The sequence below is a fragment of the Lontra canadensis genome, unplaced genomic scaffold, assembly GCF_010015895.1.
Source record: "Lontra canadensis isolate GAN:19392208 unplaced genomic scaffold, GSC_riverotter_1.0 scaffold25, whole genome shotgun sequence".
NCBI classification, from domain to species: domain Eukaryota; kingdom Metazoa; phylum Chordata; class Mammalia; order Carnivora; family Mustelidae; genus Lontra; species Lontra canadensis.
The window spans coordinates 1285326-1299885 of record NW_022631019.1 but is presented as its reverse complement, the minus strand read 5'-3'; the positions used below and the strand labels follow the sequence as shown (position 1 = coordinate 1299885).

At 62.8% G+C, this 14560-nt stretch overlaps 1 protein-coding gene across 4 annotated transcripts in view; it reads left to right on the top strand.

Annotated features, from left to right (window-relative positions):
• MMEL1 (membrane metalloendopeptidase like 1) overlaps nucleotides 1–14560 on the top strand; it is a 28193-nt gene that overhangs the window by 12150 nt on the left and 1483 nt on the right. For 3 of the 4 annotated variants that reach the window (XM_032863205.1, XM_032863204.1, XM_032863203.1), the window contains 17 exons: nucleotides 384–443; nucleotides 1424–1585; nucleotides 1853–1933; nucleotides 3104–3199; nucleotides 3541–3659; nucleotides 4196–4261; nucleotides 5625–5759; nucleotides 5850–5939; nucleotides 9075–9211; nucleotides 9589–9682; nucleotides 10927–11055; nucleotides 11517–11615; nucleotides 12098–12181; nucleotides 12498–12601; nucleotides 12884–12942; nucleotides 13329–13448; nucleotides 14346–14479. In XM_032863205.1, the coding sequence (XP_032719096.1) occupies nucleotides 384–443; nucleotides 1424–1585; nucleotides 1853–1933; nucleotides 3104–3199; nucleotides 3541–3659; nucleotides 4196–4261; nucleotides 5625–5759; nucleotides 5850–5939; nucleotides 9075–9211; nucleotides 9589–9682; nucleotides 10927–11055; nucleotides 11517–11615; nucleotides 12098–12181; nucleotides 12498–12601; nucleotides 12884–12942; nucleotides 13329–13448; nucleotides 14346–14479 (1769 nt within the window). Of the gene's footprint in view, nucleotides 1–383; nucleotides 444–1051; nucleotides 1094–1423; nucleotides 1586–1852; nucleotides 1934–3103; nucleotides 3200–3540; nucleotides 3660–4195; nucleotides 4262–5624; nucleotides 5760–5849; nucleotides 5940–9074; nucleotides 9212–9588; nucleotides 9683–10926; nucleotides 11056–11516; nucleotides 11616–12097; nucleotides 12182–12497; nucleotides 12602–12883; nucleotides 12943–13328; nucleotides 13449–14345; nucleotides 14480–14560 lie in introns of those variants that run through there. The other variant, XM_032863206.1, reaches the window with a different exon arrangement.

Sequence of the window (14560 nt, the reverse complement as noted above, 5' to 3'; positions counted from 1 at the left end):
GTGTCAGGGGGCCACAATGTGCAGAGACGAGCAGCACGGGCAGGCTGCCTGGAGGAGGTGACAGGGGCGAGAGATGGCTGGCAGAGAGACAGGAGGGCAGAAGGGCCATCTGCAGTCCTGGGGATCCAGAGAAGCTTTGGGGTCAGTGGAGGCAGAAGGTGTCAAGAAGCTCCCAGTTCCCAGCAGGACTGACGCCGGCATGAGGCTCACCTCACACTAGGCCCTGTCCTGGGCCACCTGGGAGGACTCAGGGTCGTAGGTTGGACTGACCCTGGGGGCTAGGGGTGGTCTGAAGCCTGGTCCTGCCCGCCCCAGCAGACTGACCCCGCCTCGCCCCGTCCTGCTCTGCCTCCCCTCTTGCTCACAACGCGTCCTGCCCACAGCCATCCAACGGCCCAAGGAGATGGGCGAAATCTGCACCAGCCCTGGTTGTGTGATAGCAGGTGAGCCCCCTTCCTCCCACCTTCCACAGCCTTGCCCGGGGTCGTGGGCTTCCCATGATGCTGGCACAGGCCCCTCAAAGGCCCAGGGGAGCCACCTCCAGATGTGGCACAGGGGCTGGCAGGTGGACCCTGGTCCTGCTTGCTGGTGGGGCCCCTGCAGTGGGCTAGGAAAAGAGGGGTACTCCCACTTCCCATCCCTGCACCCCCCAGAAGCCGCCTGCCCCCCTCCGAGGCCCCCGTGATGGGGTGGGAGGTCGTGCTGGGCTGGGTCTTCTTGTGGTTACAGAAAGAAAGGTCACATGAACATACGAGTTTCCTCCCACAAATTTGTTGTCAAATTGGAGTCCATACGCTGCTATTTGCAGACTGAAAAGAGTGAAAATGGCCAGAAGAAACAGCAATGAAAACTCAGATATGAGATTTTTCTGACACGTTGGGGGCATGGAGAGGCACTCAAGCTGGTGCTTCCTGCCAGGCTCCAGAGGGACAGAAGGCGAGGGAGGGTCCCAGATTCGGGGAGCCATGGGGGGAGTCCAGCCTGGCCGCCTCCACTGAGAGCCTGCCACCGGGAGCCCCAGACCCCACCTACCCCGCACACTCGGGCTGCTAGAGGCCAAGCCGTCTCCTCTAACCACAGACAACCCCGAGTGGTGGGTAAGAGCCCCCTCCCCCACCCGACACACCGGTGAGTGAGGGGGATCCAGGACCAGGGCCCCCAGCAGAGCACCTCCTGGGCGCCCAGACTGCGGGTGTCCCAGGTTTGCAAATGTGGATATGAGGAGCAGAAAAGTCCCAGGGTCCCAAGTCATGTGATTAATAAGTCGTCGCCTAGAACTTGAATTCCTGCTTCCAAACTCACGGAGGCTCAGAGAGGGCGACGGACACTCCCCGGGGGCACAGAGCCAGGATCAATTACCCAACAGTCCACCAGCCACCCGTAACCAGGTGCCCCCCTCCCTCCCCACCGTCTCCATGAGTAGCCGCCAGGATCCTCCAGAACATGGACCCGTCCAGGGAGCCCTGTGACGACTTCTACCAGTACGCGTGCGGAGGCTGGCTGCGGCGTCACGTGATCCCCGAGACCAACTCCCGATACAGCGTCTTTGACATCCTTCGAGACGAGCTGGAGGTCATCCTCAAAGGTGAGAGCAGCTGCGACCTTGGGCGTGGAGCTGGGGTGAGGCTGGGCATCTGCCCCACTCTAGGGTGGCCATGGGGCCAGCGGGACCAGCTGCTGGGCCTGCCTTGGTCCTGCAGGCACAGGGGAGAAGAAATCTCCCTGGATAAAGGCCTGCAGGGACAGAGGGACCACCTGTCACTGAATGGGGGGAGGGGGGCACTGCGACCTTTGACCTGGCTCTCCCTGCAGCCGCCTCAGGCCTCCATCCATCTTCCTCCTCTGCCCACAGGAGTGCTGGAGAATTCCACCACCAAGGACAGGCCAGCTGTGCAGAAGGCCAAGATGCTGTACCGCTCCTGCATGAACGAGAGTGAGTGGGGGACAGAGGGGTTGCAGGGTAGGGGAGGTGCTCCGGGACCCACAACCCCTGTAGCACAGCATGGAGGGGGGCATGCCACTCAGGAGTCATGCCAGAGGGGCTGTGCCCCCCATCGACCACTGGGTCCAAGCTCCCCTGAGGACATGGCCTTGCTACCAACTGCCTGTGACCCTGTCTACACCCTGACCCCAGCCTGGGGCCACACCACCCAGGTAGGGAGAAAACAGTGAGGGGCCCACCTAGAAGCCCCGGGGAAGGTGCACACGCGTGCACACGGATGTGTGTGTGCACGCACGGGGGTGCATGCACATGGATGTGTCTGTGTGTGTGCGTGCTTGTGAACATGTGTGTGAGTGTGTGTGCATGTGGACATGTGTGCATGTGCATTCATTCACGTGGGTGTGTGTGCGTGTGGGGGTGTGTGCACGTGTGCATTCATTCACATGGTTGCATGCGTGCACACGCTCACTGGTAAAGAATTAGCACGACACTTGTGAAGGACGGTGAGGAGGACTTTATTTGGGGCCCTCCAGATGGGCGCAGGGCCCACCACGGTGGGATTTTACCCGGGGAAACAGCGTGGGGATTTCTAGCCCAGGGGCAGGGAGGGGTCTGTGGACAGAAAATTACTAGAATGGGAAGTTGGGGTGGGGGCCTCTGGCTAAGCTAGCCTACAGGACTGCTGCCGAAGGCGGGTCAGGGAGAGGAGACATCACCTGACCCGCCCCGAGGCCCCTGCGTGTGTCCCCACCTCCATCTCCTGTGTGATGGAAGTTCCCAAGCTCCCAGCCAAACCCTCGCTGCCCCGGAGAACTTGTTCACAGCCTGTGTTCCATGGGCCGCGCTGCTGGGACACCCCAGGGGCCCCCAGCCAGGCCACAGTGCCCAGGGCTGCCCACGGGGCACCTCTCGGAGCATTCCCGGGCCTCAGGGCCTCCCCCAGGCTGGCTTGTCCACCCATGACCCTCATCCTGCCTGCCCGCCTGCTCTCACCGAGCCCCGGGCGCCAGTCGCAGCTGTGTCCATCAGGCCCCCTGTGTCCGACGCTGCACCGTCTGACAGGGACTGGGCGTGGTGCCAGGCAGGCGGTGTCCCCACGGGCCCATGAGAAGGCGCACCCCCGCTGCGCGTTTGGGTGAGTGACCCCTCCTCGCCTCTCAGGCATCATAGAGAAACGAGACTCACAGCCCCTGCTGAACACCCTGGACCTGATGGGCGGCTGGCCGGTGACCATGGAGAGGTGGAATGAGAGCATAGGTAAGGCCAGGACCAGGCGACTCTGTCCGGGGCTGCTCATAGCTGAGCCCCTCCAGGCTCCTGCGGGCCAGCATGCCCCGGCTGCCAGTGGGGCCCCTGCCCGACCCCTCAGGAGCCCTCCCCTCCCCGCACCGGGGCCCAGCTATTCTCTGGGCCCTGTTGAGGGAAGCGGGTCCCTTGAGTTCCTCCGTCCCCTGGTGCCACAGCGTCCTTGCCACCACAAGCCAGGCAGGAGCTTAGGAGGCTGGTCCCGACGGGATCCGGGACCCGGAGTCCGACAAGGGCCTGGCTGGGACCCCAGGAGCCCAGCCAGGATCCAGCCCGAGGTGCTGACTCCCCAGGCCCCAGGTGGGAGCTGGAGCAGCAGCTGGCGCTGATGAACGCACAGTTCAACAGACGCGTCCTCATCGACCTCTTCATCTGGAACGACGACCAGAACTCCAGCCGGCACATCATCTACGTACGAGCCGCGCGGGGGGCCGGGGCAGGCCGGGGCCCTCGTGCCTGGCTGGGGCGTGCTCAGGGCCGTGGGGAGCCTGCCGGGGCTGGCTCTGGGGAGCGGGTGAGCTCCAGGGGTACTCCCGAGCCCCGCTACCGTCCATGTCCTGCTCGGGCCCTGGTCAGGGAAGCTGGCCTGTGTACCAAGCCATTTCTTGGGGCCATCTGTCTGGGGCTCTGGCACCAGGGCTGGAAGGCTGACCTCAGAAAGCCCCCATGGGCCACAGCTGGGCCACAGTGCTCCAGGAGGGCAAGGGTGTCATGGGGCCACCTCTGGGCCCACCTTGCCGTCCAGCCCCTGCCGCCCTCCACCCATCCCCCAAGAGGCAGGGCTGGGACCTCAGGGCCCACACACACACCAGCATGACCCCGTCCTGGAGGACCCCACGTTTCCACCGGGCCCAGTTCAGGGGGAGCGGAGGGACCTGCTGTCCTCCTCAGCCAGGCTGTGGAGGGACCCCGGCTCCTCGCCCAGCTTCACCCCCTCTGTGCCTCCAGATAGACCAGCCCACCTTGGGCATGCCGTCCCGAGAGTACTATTTCAACGAGGGCAGCAACCGGAAGGTGAGTCAGGCTGACTCCCGGCTCCCCCGGCTCTTTCCTGCAGGCCCCTCTGCCCTCCCACCCATCACTTCAGGGCCCACCGTGGTCGGGCTTCCCCTCGTGACCCCTTGACCCTCGCCACCCACAGCCCCTGTGAGCGCCTGCAGGGGGCTCTGAGGCCTGTGCACAAGCTAAGCGCGACCTACGGCGTCATCACAGAGACAGTCCCCAGACATGCCCTGCCATATGTGGGGACAAGCTCAGCTTGGCCCATAACCCCGCGGGTCACACCCCACGTGCCTGTCGCACAGTGCAGGGCTGCGGCCGCACTGCGGATCTGCTGCGAGAGCCCGCTGAGATCTGAACACCAGCTACCCCAGCCCAGGCCTGCCCTTAGGCGCTCAGCTCCTGCATTAGGGGAGGAGGGAGACGAAGAGCCAAAGAGGGTAGAAGGAAGAGCCAGGCAGCAGCCTGTGACAGGCGGAAGTTGCAAAATGACCCACGGTGGGGAAGCGGTACGGTGGGCTTCCTGGTGGAGGGAGCCTATGAGCTAGGCTGGGAAGGATGGGCCCAGCCAGGAGAAAAGCTGAGCGTGGCTGAGAGACGAGCCCTGGGGTGGGGCAGTGGAGCTGAGAGAACCAGACCAGGCGGCTGAGCAGGGGCAGGGCATCCAGACCGCCTTGTGCCGGGCAGCACAGACTGGACAAGACAGCTACACTGGCCTTCTGCCGGAGGACATGCCCCGTGGCTCCTCTGTGGGATCAGGGAAGCCCCTCCCAGGATGGGGTCCCGAGAAAGCAGGTCCAGGAGGGGCGTCCATCCTCAGTACCCACTTTGTGACCCTGGGGCTGAACCTAGAGAGGGCAGCCCAGCCAACAGCCCTGGGCCAGCCCCAGACCTTCATTAAGCACTTGTTGTGTGCCCAGCACCTTACACACAGCCACGAAGCCAGACAGAATAAGTCTCTGGTCCTGCGGGAGCCCAGGGGCCCGAGGTCGCCGGGCTGGCAGGGGTGGACAGAGGTGGAGCCGGAGGGCGCTCCGAGCAGGCAGGGCTGGGCTCCGTGTGCAGGCGACCGTGCAGGTGCGGGGAGAAGGTCCACTCCCACGGGCCTCCAGCTCCCGTTCAGCCAATTCTGGGAGCGTGAGCAGCAGTGGAGGCCCGGCCTGGGGGACGGGGCAGGGGCTGGGGCTTGCGGGGGGCGGACAGTCCGGAGACCCCTATCCCGGGGCTCATGGGTCCTGCCATCACTGCCAGCCGAGCTTGGCCCCGCGAGCCTCCCGGGGGCCTGCTTCCTGTCCTACGCCCACCCCCACCCCACAGAGAGCCCCTCGGGGGCCAAGGCAGCGCGGCCGCGGGGCTCCGTTCAGGTCCTCTGGCGCAGGTGCGGGAGGCCTACCTGCAGTTCATGGTGTCGGTGGCCTCGATGCTGCGGGCAGACCTGAACCTCCCGGAGAACAGCTACCTGGTGCACGAGGACATGGCGCGGGTGCTGGAGCTGGAGACGCAGCTGGCGAACGTGAGGCCGCGGCCTGGCGTCGGGCTGGGTGGGGGGGATGGGCCCAGCTACCCCGCCCCAGCGTGACCGCCTGCCCCCCCCACCGTGCAGGCCACAGCCCCCCAGGAGGAGAGGCATGACGTCACCACCCTGTACCACCGCATGAGCCTGGAGGACCTCCAGAACAAGTTTGGCCTGAAGGTGCGTTCCCGCCCCCCATGCCCCCCATGCCCCCCATGCTCCCCCCATGCCCCCCCAATCCGCTAAGCCTCAGAAGGATCCCGCGGGCGCACACGCCAGGGGCGTGCTCACACTGGGACAGCAGGTGGCAGCTGGGCTGTCCAGGGCCACAGGGCCCCCATCTATGAGATGACGGCAGCAATGACCCCACTTTGCTGAGCAGGAAACGAGCCTGGGAGCGTTGCTGATTAACCCAAGCCAGGGAGACGCCCACCCAGGGGTCTCGGTGCCCCACCGACCCGCCCACCCCAGACTGAAGGCTGCCCCACGCCGCCACACCCTCAAGCCCTCCTTCCCTGCTGGCCAGGCTTACGTGCGGGGGCCGGGGGCTGGGACGAGCCAGAGAGAGGGGAACACCGCACCCAACCCCAGACCCTGCTGGCCGGCCACCCTGAGCCCCCAGCTTGTCCAGCGGTCCCCCTCAGGAGCGGCAGAAGTGAGAGGCTAGGCATCGCCGACCTTACGGCGGAGGCCGAGTCAAAGGGTGGAGAGGGTGGGCGAGGACAGAGGGAAGTCAGACGGCAGAGGGCCTGAGCAGGGATGGAGCCAAAGTCAGAGGGCAGAGACGACGGGGAATGGGGGCAGGGATAGAAACCGAAGTGCCTAACTCCTGACCAGAAAATGCCATGTTTAGAGCCACAGAACAGAACTGGAAAACTCAGGGGACTCCTGCCCGGGGCTCATGGCTCTTGGTGTTCCGGAAGGTTCCATGGTCCCCAGATGTTGCCCTCTTCCTTGGCACGGGCTCCCAGTGAGGACCTGCTATGGCCACCCCCTCAAGACAGCCCAATGACTGGCCCACCCCCCAGCGGGCACTTTGGGGAGCCAGGCCCTGCCCTGGCACCGGCCACATCCAGGAAGCGTGCAGGCAACCCCCCCACCTTGCACCCGCGCTGCCGTGCAGGCCGGGAGCGAGAAAGAGCAGGACTGGCAAGTGTCAGAAAGCAGGAGAGGGTGGGACGACGGCAGCCAGGAGGGGCCACAACAGGCAGCTGAGTAGTCTTGGAGGAGGGACCGTCTGGGACATGCAGCCCAAACAAGGGGCAGCAAAGACCAAGGTCCTGAGGCGGGAGCCGCAAGGCCGCTGTAGGGCAGATGAGGCCCAGGAGGTGACAGGTTGCACCAGGCCAGACTTCCAGGGCACTGGCCTTGATGCTGTGGGAGAGGGGTCTGAGGCACCAACTTGACTCACACCGAGGACCAGCCTGCGGCATGGCCCGGGCAGGAAATGGGGGCCACTGGGCCAACTGTTCGCAGACACGGCGAGAGGGGGGCTGCTGGAGCCATATCGAAGGTGGACCCCCAAACAGGGTTTGCAACTGTGCTAAATGTGGGGAGTGAAGAAAGAGAACTCCGATGGCCCGCAGGTGCCATGCCATGGAGATGGCATGGGAGCAGCCCCGGGGATGTTCTGGGAGCCAGGCCTTGGGGCGTCTGGTGCACGATGCACTTATAATGCTTAGACTTGCCTCCCGTGAGCATGTGCACACAGGCCTTACTCAGATCAGAACCACCACAGACACCCCTCCTCTTGGCCTTGCCCCTGCCCTACCCCGAAGCAGCCACCATCAAAACTTCTCCCACCACAAGAAGCAACATCAGAACCAGGCAAGTTGGCTCATTTGCACAGGGCCTCTCTCACCCTGCGTTTTATAGGTGAGCCTCACCGTCCTTATACCCCATGTCACTGGGCGTCAGGCAAGTTTCCCTCATCCTGGCTGCTGTGTGATCCATTCTGGGAAGGCGCAATTACGCCCCTGCTGTACTCTTTTTAGACCTCTGGGTCAGATCCCATTCTGCGCTCTTCTGAGTAAAGTGGCCATGCTCATTCTAGTGCATGTCTTTTGGGGCGCACATGCGCGCACTGCTGTCAGGTGTCCACCTAGGAATGAGATGGCCAGGTCGCAGAACACACGTCCGTCCATCTTCAGCAGACAGCGCCAAACTTTCCCCCTGCGTGCAGAGTTGCTGTCCCCAACAGCGGTGTATGGAATGTCCTCGTAAGATGCCTTACACATCTCTCGTCAGATTTACTCTTAGCCTTTTGGGTTTTTTATACTGTAATGAAGGGCCTCGTTTTGTAACATATCTTCGTATTTTTTGTCGTTGGCATACAGAGATTCTGACCGTACACACGGTGGCTTTACTCAGTGCACTCACGAGTTGTGACAGTGATAGTGATGGTGCGCATCCTGTTTCCTTCCTAAGAGAAGAACGTGCCCCAGTCCGCCATCTTCCTGTTGGCCGCGGACACGTTTGTTTCTGTGTCACTGCTGTCGCACGCAGATCCCCTTCCTTAGATTAGCGAACTTACCTTCTGCTTCTAGTCCACTAAGAGTTTCTATCCTGAACTGATGTGACTTTTAACAAATATCTTCCTTTCTGCATCCATCAAAATTAGGGTGGGATTTTCCTGCTTTATGTCATCATCAGAGTGAGTTACAGGATTCGATTTTCAAATATGACACCAAACTTGAAGCGCTCGATTAAATGGAATTTGACTGTGATGTATTCTCCATTTCATGTAGGTACAAATAAGTCCTAATTCCTAAGATTTTCCTTACGGCTTTTGTATCTATGATCGTAAGTGAGACAGCCTGTTACCTTCTTTTTGTGATATCCTTATTCTAGTACTCAGTTACTCTTGGCTTCCTCATTCCAACAGAGAAGAGTTTTCTCTTCCCTTCTCTCTTCTGGGAAGTTCTGGGAGGAGTGGCAGTATGTCTCCTTTAAATGTCAGATAGCATCCACTGGAAGAGCCGGATGAGTATGGAAATGTCTACATGGGAGTATTTCAAATTAAAGATCCATTTATTACATATAAGACTGTATCGGCTACTCTTTGGTCATTTCGCTAAGTTGTGGGCTTTTTTCAGGAATTTTCCCACCACACTGAAGTTGTTAAATACGTCGGCATAACCTCTTGTCACAGTCTGTAGGCGCTGTGCTTACGTCACCCACCCTTCCCCTGATTCTGATCATCTGTGCCTTCTCTCTTGTTCTCTGAATATTCTTTGGTGGGAGCTGGATTTTCTGGATGCCCAGGAGCTATGTCTACCTCTCTGTCTCTCCCTCTTCTCTGCCCGCCTTCCGCAGGGGTTTAACTGGACGCTCTTCATTCAATCTGTGCTGTCCTCTGTCAAAATCAAGCTGCTACCAGATGAAGAAGTGGTGGTCTACGGCATCCCCTACCTCCAGAACCTTGAAGACATCATCAACCTCTACTCAGCCAGGTGAGGACCCAGGGAAGGGCCCAGAGGCTTCAGCATCCCCGCCTCTGTCCCCGCCCCTGCCCCGCCCCTGCAGCTTCTCCTGACAGGAGAGGACTCCCGGGGGCATTTACTCAGGGAGTGAGGGACAGGAGCGGGTCAATGTTAGTGGCTGACAGAGCCTTAGAGAGAGATGCGAACCCTCCTCGAGGTGTCTCCAGCGCCCGGGAGCAGATAGGCAGGATCTGGGGCTTGTCCTCGAGGCTGTCCCCACCACCCTGCTTGCGGCGAGCTCTCTGCTTGGCGCAGAACCTGTCGACCAAGAGCCCATAAGACCAGTAATCTCTCTGGGCACATAGCACGTCCCTGTTCCATACCCACGCTCTGCCCCCCGCCCTCAGGACCGTGCAGAACTACCTGGTCTGGCGTCTGGTGCTGGACCGCATCAGCAGCCTGAGCCAGCGATTCAAGGAGGCGCGGGCCAACTACCGCAAGGTGAGACCCCGCAGAGGCAGCTCCTGCCCCGCCCTGCCACTGGCTCGCTCGGTTTACGGTACGGAGTGCCCGCTGTGGGCCAAACACCAACGTCCCCCCTGGGGTCAGAGCCATGAAAGAGCCTAACGAGGTACCTGCCCTCTGGGGGCCGTCGACAAACTAGAAGTCCGCTCCTTCAAAAGCAAAAGTAGAACAGCAGGAGAAGGGACAGGACAGGGAGAGCCTCTCCGTGAAGGTGACGCTGGAGACCTTGAGAAGAGAGTGACGGGGGCAGATCCCCAAGGCAGGGAATACTGCGGGGCCACGTGAGGGAAAGGACGATGAGGTCAGGGAGAGAGATGGGGCCAGCAATCACGGGACTGATGCAGGGGTTCCCCACGCCCTGAAAGTTGCCGAGGCGGTAAGAGTGGCACCCACAAGCTGGTGTCCTGCTGGCATGGTCATTCTGGCTGCTCTGGAGGTGGAGTAAGGTATAGTCAGGGCAGAGCAGGGGACCCACTGGGAAGCCCTGTGGTCTCGGTGGCTCTTCTGGGACAATGATCCAAGGGGGCATGGAATCAGAGTGGAGACAGGTGCCATCATCCAGATGGGGTGACAGGTTGGACCAGGACATCAGCAGCAGACAGAGGGGCCTACGGCAGACAGTTGAGGTACAAATGGGGGAGGGGGGCAAGGGAGTCAGGGGGACTCTGGTTCTTTGCTAGAGAATGGGACGGGCAGAAGTCCTCCAGCGCATCAGGAAAACACGGCAGAGCAGTTGGGGGCAAGTCTGGACCCCTGCTTGTCATGCTGGGTTGGAGACATGACTAACCAAGCATCTCCTCTCTGGTGATGGGAAAACTGGGGGCCGCAGAGCTGGGGGGCTTGCAGCTGAGCTGGATCGGGCCCCCAGGGCCTCCAGCATCAACACGAGCCTGTGCTTTCGGGTGGGGCTGGAGTCCTTGTGGTCAGAATCTGGCCAGACAGCCAGGCCAGGGTGGCAAGAACAGGGGGCGAGGAGGCACTGGGGGCTGAGTCGGGCCCTACCACTGCCCCAGGGTAAAGGCACAACCCAGCGCCTGGGCCGGGAGCCTCCCCCGAAAACTGCGTGCTCGGTCCTGCCCACACCTGTGGTTACCCTCAGAGGGAGCTCCGAGTTCCTCCGTGCCCCCCACTGGCTCCTGGGCTCCCCGAGGCTGAGGACAGGGAAGCAGGTGCTGGTAAAGGCAGCAGTGAGTGAGCGTGACCATGACCGGCCGCCGCAGGCGCTGTACGGCACGACAGTGGAGGAGGTGCGCTGGCGGGAGTGTGTCAGCTACGTCAACAGCAACATGGAGAGCGCCGTGGGCTCCCTCTACGTCAGGGAGGCCTTCCCCGGAGACAGCAAGGACGCGGTGGGTGCTCCGTCCCTGTCCATGGTCCATGGCCCGGGTCCAAGTGCTTCTCCCCGCAGGGACGCTGGCCCGCTGTGGCGGGGGGCGGGGGGTGTCCCAGCCCCACGTGGTGACTCCTGGCTCCCGGGGTGGGCAGCCCAAGGGCCCCCCAGATGCCCGTGTGTGCTCAGGGATCTTAGGAGCTCACATGTGCCCGGTGCCCCTCCCATGGGGAGGCCAGAGGCCCTACCCCCAACTTTATAGGCCTGTCGGGGAAAAGGAATGGATCCTACAGGCTCAGAGTCCAGGGGTGGGCAGGTCCCAGGCCCACCCAGGTGAAATACTGACAGCCATGACCCCTGCCCCATGGGGATCATCCCTCATCCCCACCCAACATCACAGCAGGGACGGGGCTCTGGACCCGACTCCTGCAGAGACCCCAAAGCTGGTTGTGCAGGACAAGGGCCATGCACTCCCCCCAGGTCAGAGAGCTCATCAACAAGGTGCGGGCCGTGTTTGTGGAGACCCTGGACGAGCTGGGCTGGATGGACGAGGCGTCCAAGAAGAAGGCCCAGGAGAAGGTGGGCGGGTGGCTGGAGCCCCAAGGACTTCCCGCCAGGAGAGGGCAGCCCCAGCATGGGCTCCCAGGGTGACCATCGTCACACCCGCTTCACAGATGAAGACACCAAGGCTAGGTGTGGCTTGCCCAGAAAGAGGCTGTGGGCAGAGGCGGGACCCGAAGCCAACTGTGGGAGACCCCCTGCAGCATCCCGGGAACACGGGTGGGTGGCCATGGCCTCGGAGCAGAAGCCCCTCTGGGCCAGTGTGACAAAGGGAAGCTGAGCCCCTCTGCCCAGCCCTCACCCCGTCACACCCTGGCTGGCTGTCAGGCAGACCTTCTGCCTGGCGCTGAGCTGGTCCACATCTGTCCCCATTAAACCTCCCCACAGCTGGCATAGAGGACCACGTCCCTGAGCCCCTTGCCCACAGGGCAGTGCAGCGAGGGGCAGAGCCATGGTCCCTGTGGTGGGGCGGGCACAGACTGGCCCCATGTCCTCCCCAGGCCATGCACATCCGGGAGCAGATCGGATACCCAGACTACATCCTGGAGGAGGGGAACAAGCATCTCGACGACGAGTACTCCAATGTGCGCCCCGCCCACGGCCCAGGGGCCTCCAGAGCCTCCCCGTCCCCTCACCCCACCCGGATGGGCCCCTGACCCAGTCCTGCGAACCAGGAGCCTCCAGGGCCCCCGCAGGCGGTGCCGGCACTAACCCGGCCCCCTCCCTGGGTGGGCCGCTCGGGAGTCAGACGGGGAGACCCAAGCCACCAAAGGCCCCCTCCCCCACCCGAACCCAGAGCCCACTGGCCTTGCAGGGGACTACCGGGCCAGCCCCACGGCCTGTCCCCAGCCGCTCTTGGCCCCTCCCTCACCCCCAGCCGTGACCGCCCCTCTCCCATAGCTGAACTTCTCTGAGGACCAGTACTTTGAAAATGGTCTTCAGAACCTCAAGGCTGGAGCCCAGCGGAGCCTCAAGAAGCTGAGGGAGAAAGTGGACCAGAACCTGTGAGTGGGGACGGCACGCGGGAGCCGGTGGGCTGAGGATGGGACCAGCTCAGGGCGGGGGGGGCTGGTGCTGGGTCCGACTCAGAGCCCACTGTGCCTTTGCTTTGGGGCTCGGGGAGGATTTGGATCTGTGGACTGCCCAGACCTCACCCTGGCTGTGGGCGACGCTGGTCTCATGGCACAGCCACTGTGACACGGGCCCAAAGTGAGGCTGAAGCCAGCAGGGGGGCTGGAGGGAGGGCTCGGAGACACGGGCTCCAGGAGACCGCCTGTTCCTCACAGCTGGATCATCGGGGCGGCCGTGGTTAACGCGTTCTACTCCCCAAACCGAAACCAGATAGGTAGGTTCATGCCCTCTGACCGACCCAGCCCCTCCTTCTGGGGGGACCCTCCAGCCCGTGCCCGGAAGGAGAGAACCTCTCCCCACCGTAGGAACTGCACCCATCACCCCAGCTTGTTCCTCTCCTTTGTCTGTGAGCGGTGGGGGGGTTCTGAGAGGGGGCTGCGCACGCCGCCCCAAAGGCAGCCGAGAACCGTGGGAAGAGTCTGGACCTGCTGTACACTGGCCCCTTGGCTCCGGGCCCTGACTTTCTTGTCTGGAACGTGGGCCTGTTTGGAGCCCCGCCTCCTGGGCCACAGGGTCCTGAGGCAGGAGCCCCAGGGGGGCAGCCCCGAGCTGGCCCATGGGGGTGCGCGCGCTCAGGGCTACCCCCCTGTCCCCGAGCAGTGTTCCCCGCTGGGATTCTGCAGCCCCCTTTCTTCAGCAAGGAGCAGCCCCAGGCCCTGAACTTCGGGGGCATTGGGATGGTGATTGGGCACGAGATCACTCACGGCTTTGACGACAATGGTAGGGAAGCTGCGTGGGGTGCTCAGAGCAACGCGCCAAGTCACACACCCATGACTCCTCCCCTCTGCACCGAGCCGCAGTCCTGGGAGGGGACTGAGGGACAGGGCCCTTGGGCCATCCAGTCAAGCCCTTTAGGATTCAGATGGGGACACTGAAGCCCAGGGCATGGGAAGGACTTGCCAGGTCCTCAGGGGAGCTGTGCTGGCAGGACAGGTCTTGAATGGCAGGTCCCAGTTGGGCCTCTTGCTCTAGGCAGAGCCATGGAGGAGAGGGCACAAGGGCCTGACCCTGCACCCACCTCACTCACTGGCCCTCCCTGGGCCTGTGACATGGAGACAGGGACACCATCACCCGGGTAGCTCGAAGCCGCAGGTCCTGCCCTGGAGCCTGACCGGTGTCATTCTTGGACAGCCAGCATCCCCCAGCCTAGAGATGTACTGACCCGATGTTCCTGCCCCACACCATGGGCTGGGGACACCTGCCTGGATCTAGTGGCCTGTGACTGTGCACACAGGCTCCCGCTGCAGCCCAACAAGGCTTTCCCACCGGACTTGACCACTTGACCTTCTGAGGGCAGCCTCTTGTCCCCCGCAGGACCACATGCTCCCCTTACCTGGGGTCCAGACAGTTTGGACACCCCAGCAAAGATCTTAAACCCTGAGACCAGACAGCCCAGGCCCTGACCTGGGGGGTGGCACGGGAGACTCCCAAAGCCCCCCTCCCAGGCCCAAGCAGCCCGGTGACATCGTGCTGACCTTTCTAGCAGGCCAGTGTCCTTCCGGGGCCCGCTCCCTGCTCGCACGCGCGCTCTAGCTACCGGGGCTCCCCGGAGCACGTGTGGGGAGGCTGGCCCCGGGCAGGGACGGCCGCGTGGGCAGCCCACCTGTGCCCACCCAGGCCGGAACTTCGACAAGAACGGCAACATGCTGGACTGGTGGACCAACTTCTCGGCCCAGCACTTCCGGAAGCAGTCGGAGTGCATGGTGCGCCAATACGGGAACTACTCCTGGGATCTGGCGGACAACCAAAACGTGAGCGAGCCCCGGCCGCGCCGCCAGCCCCTGGGGCCCGCACCCCAGCCCTGGGCCCCGAGGGAGGGCGAGGCGGCTCCG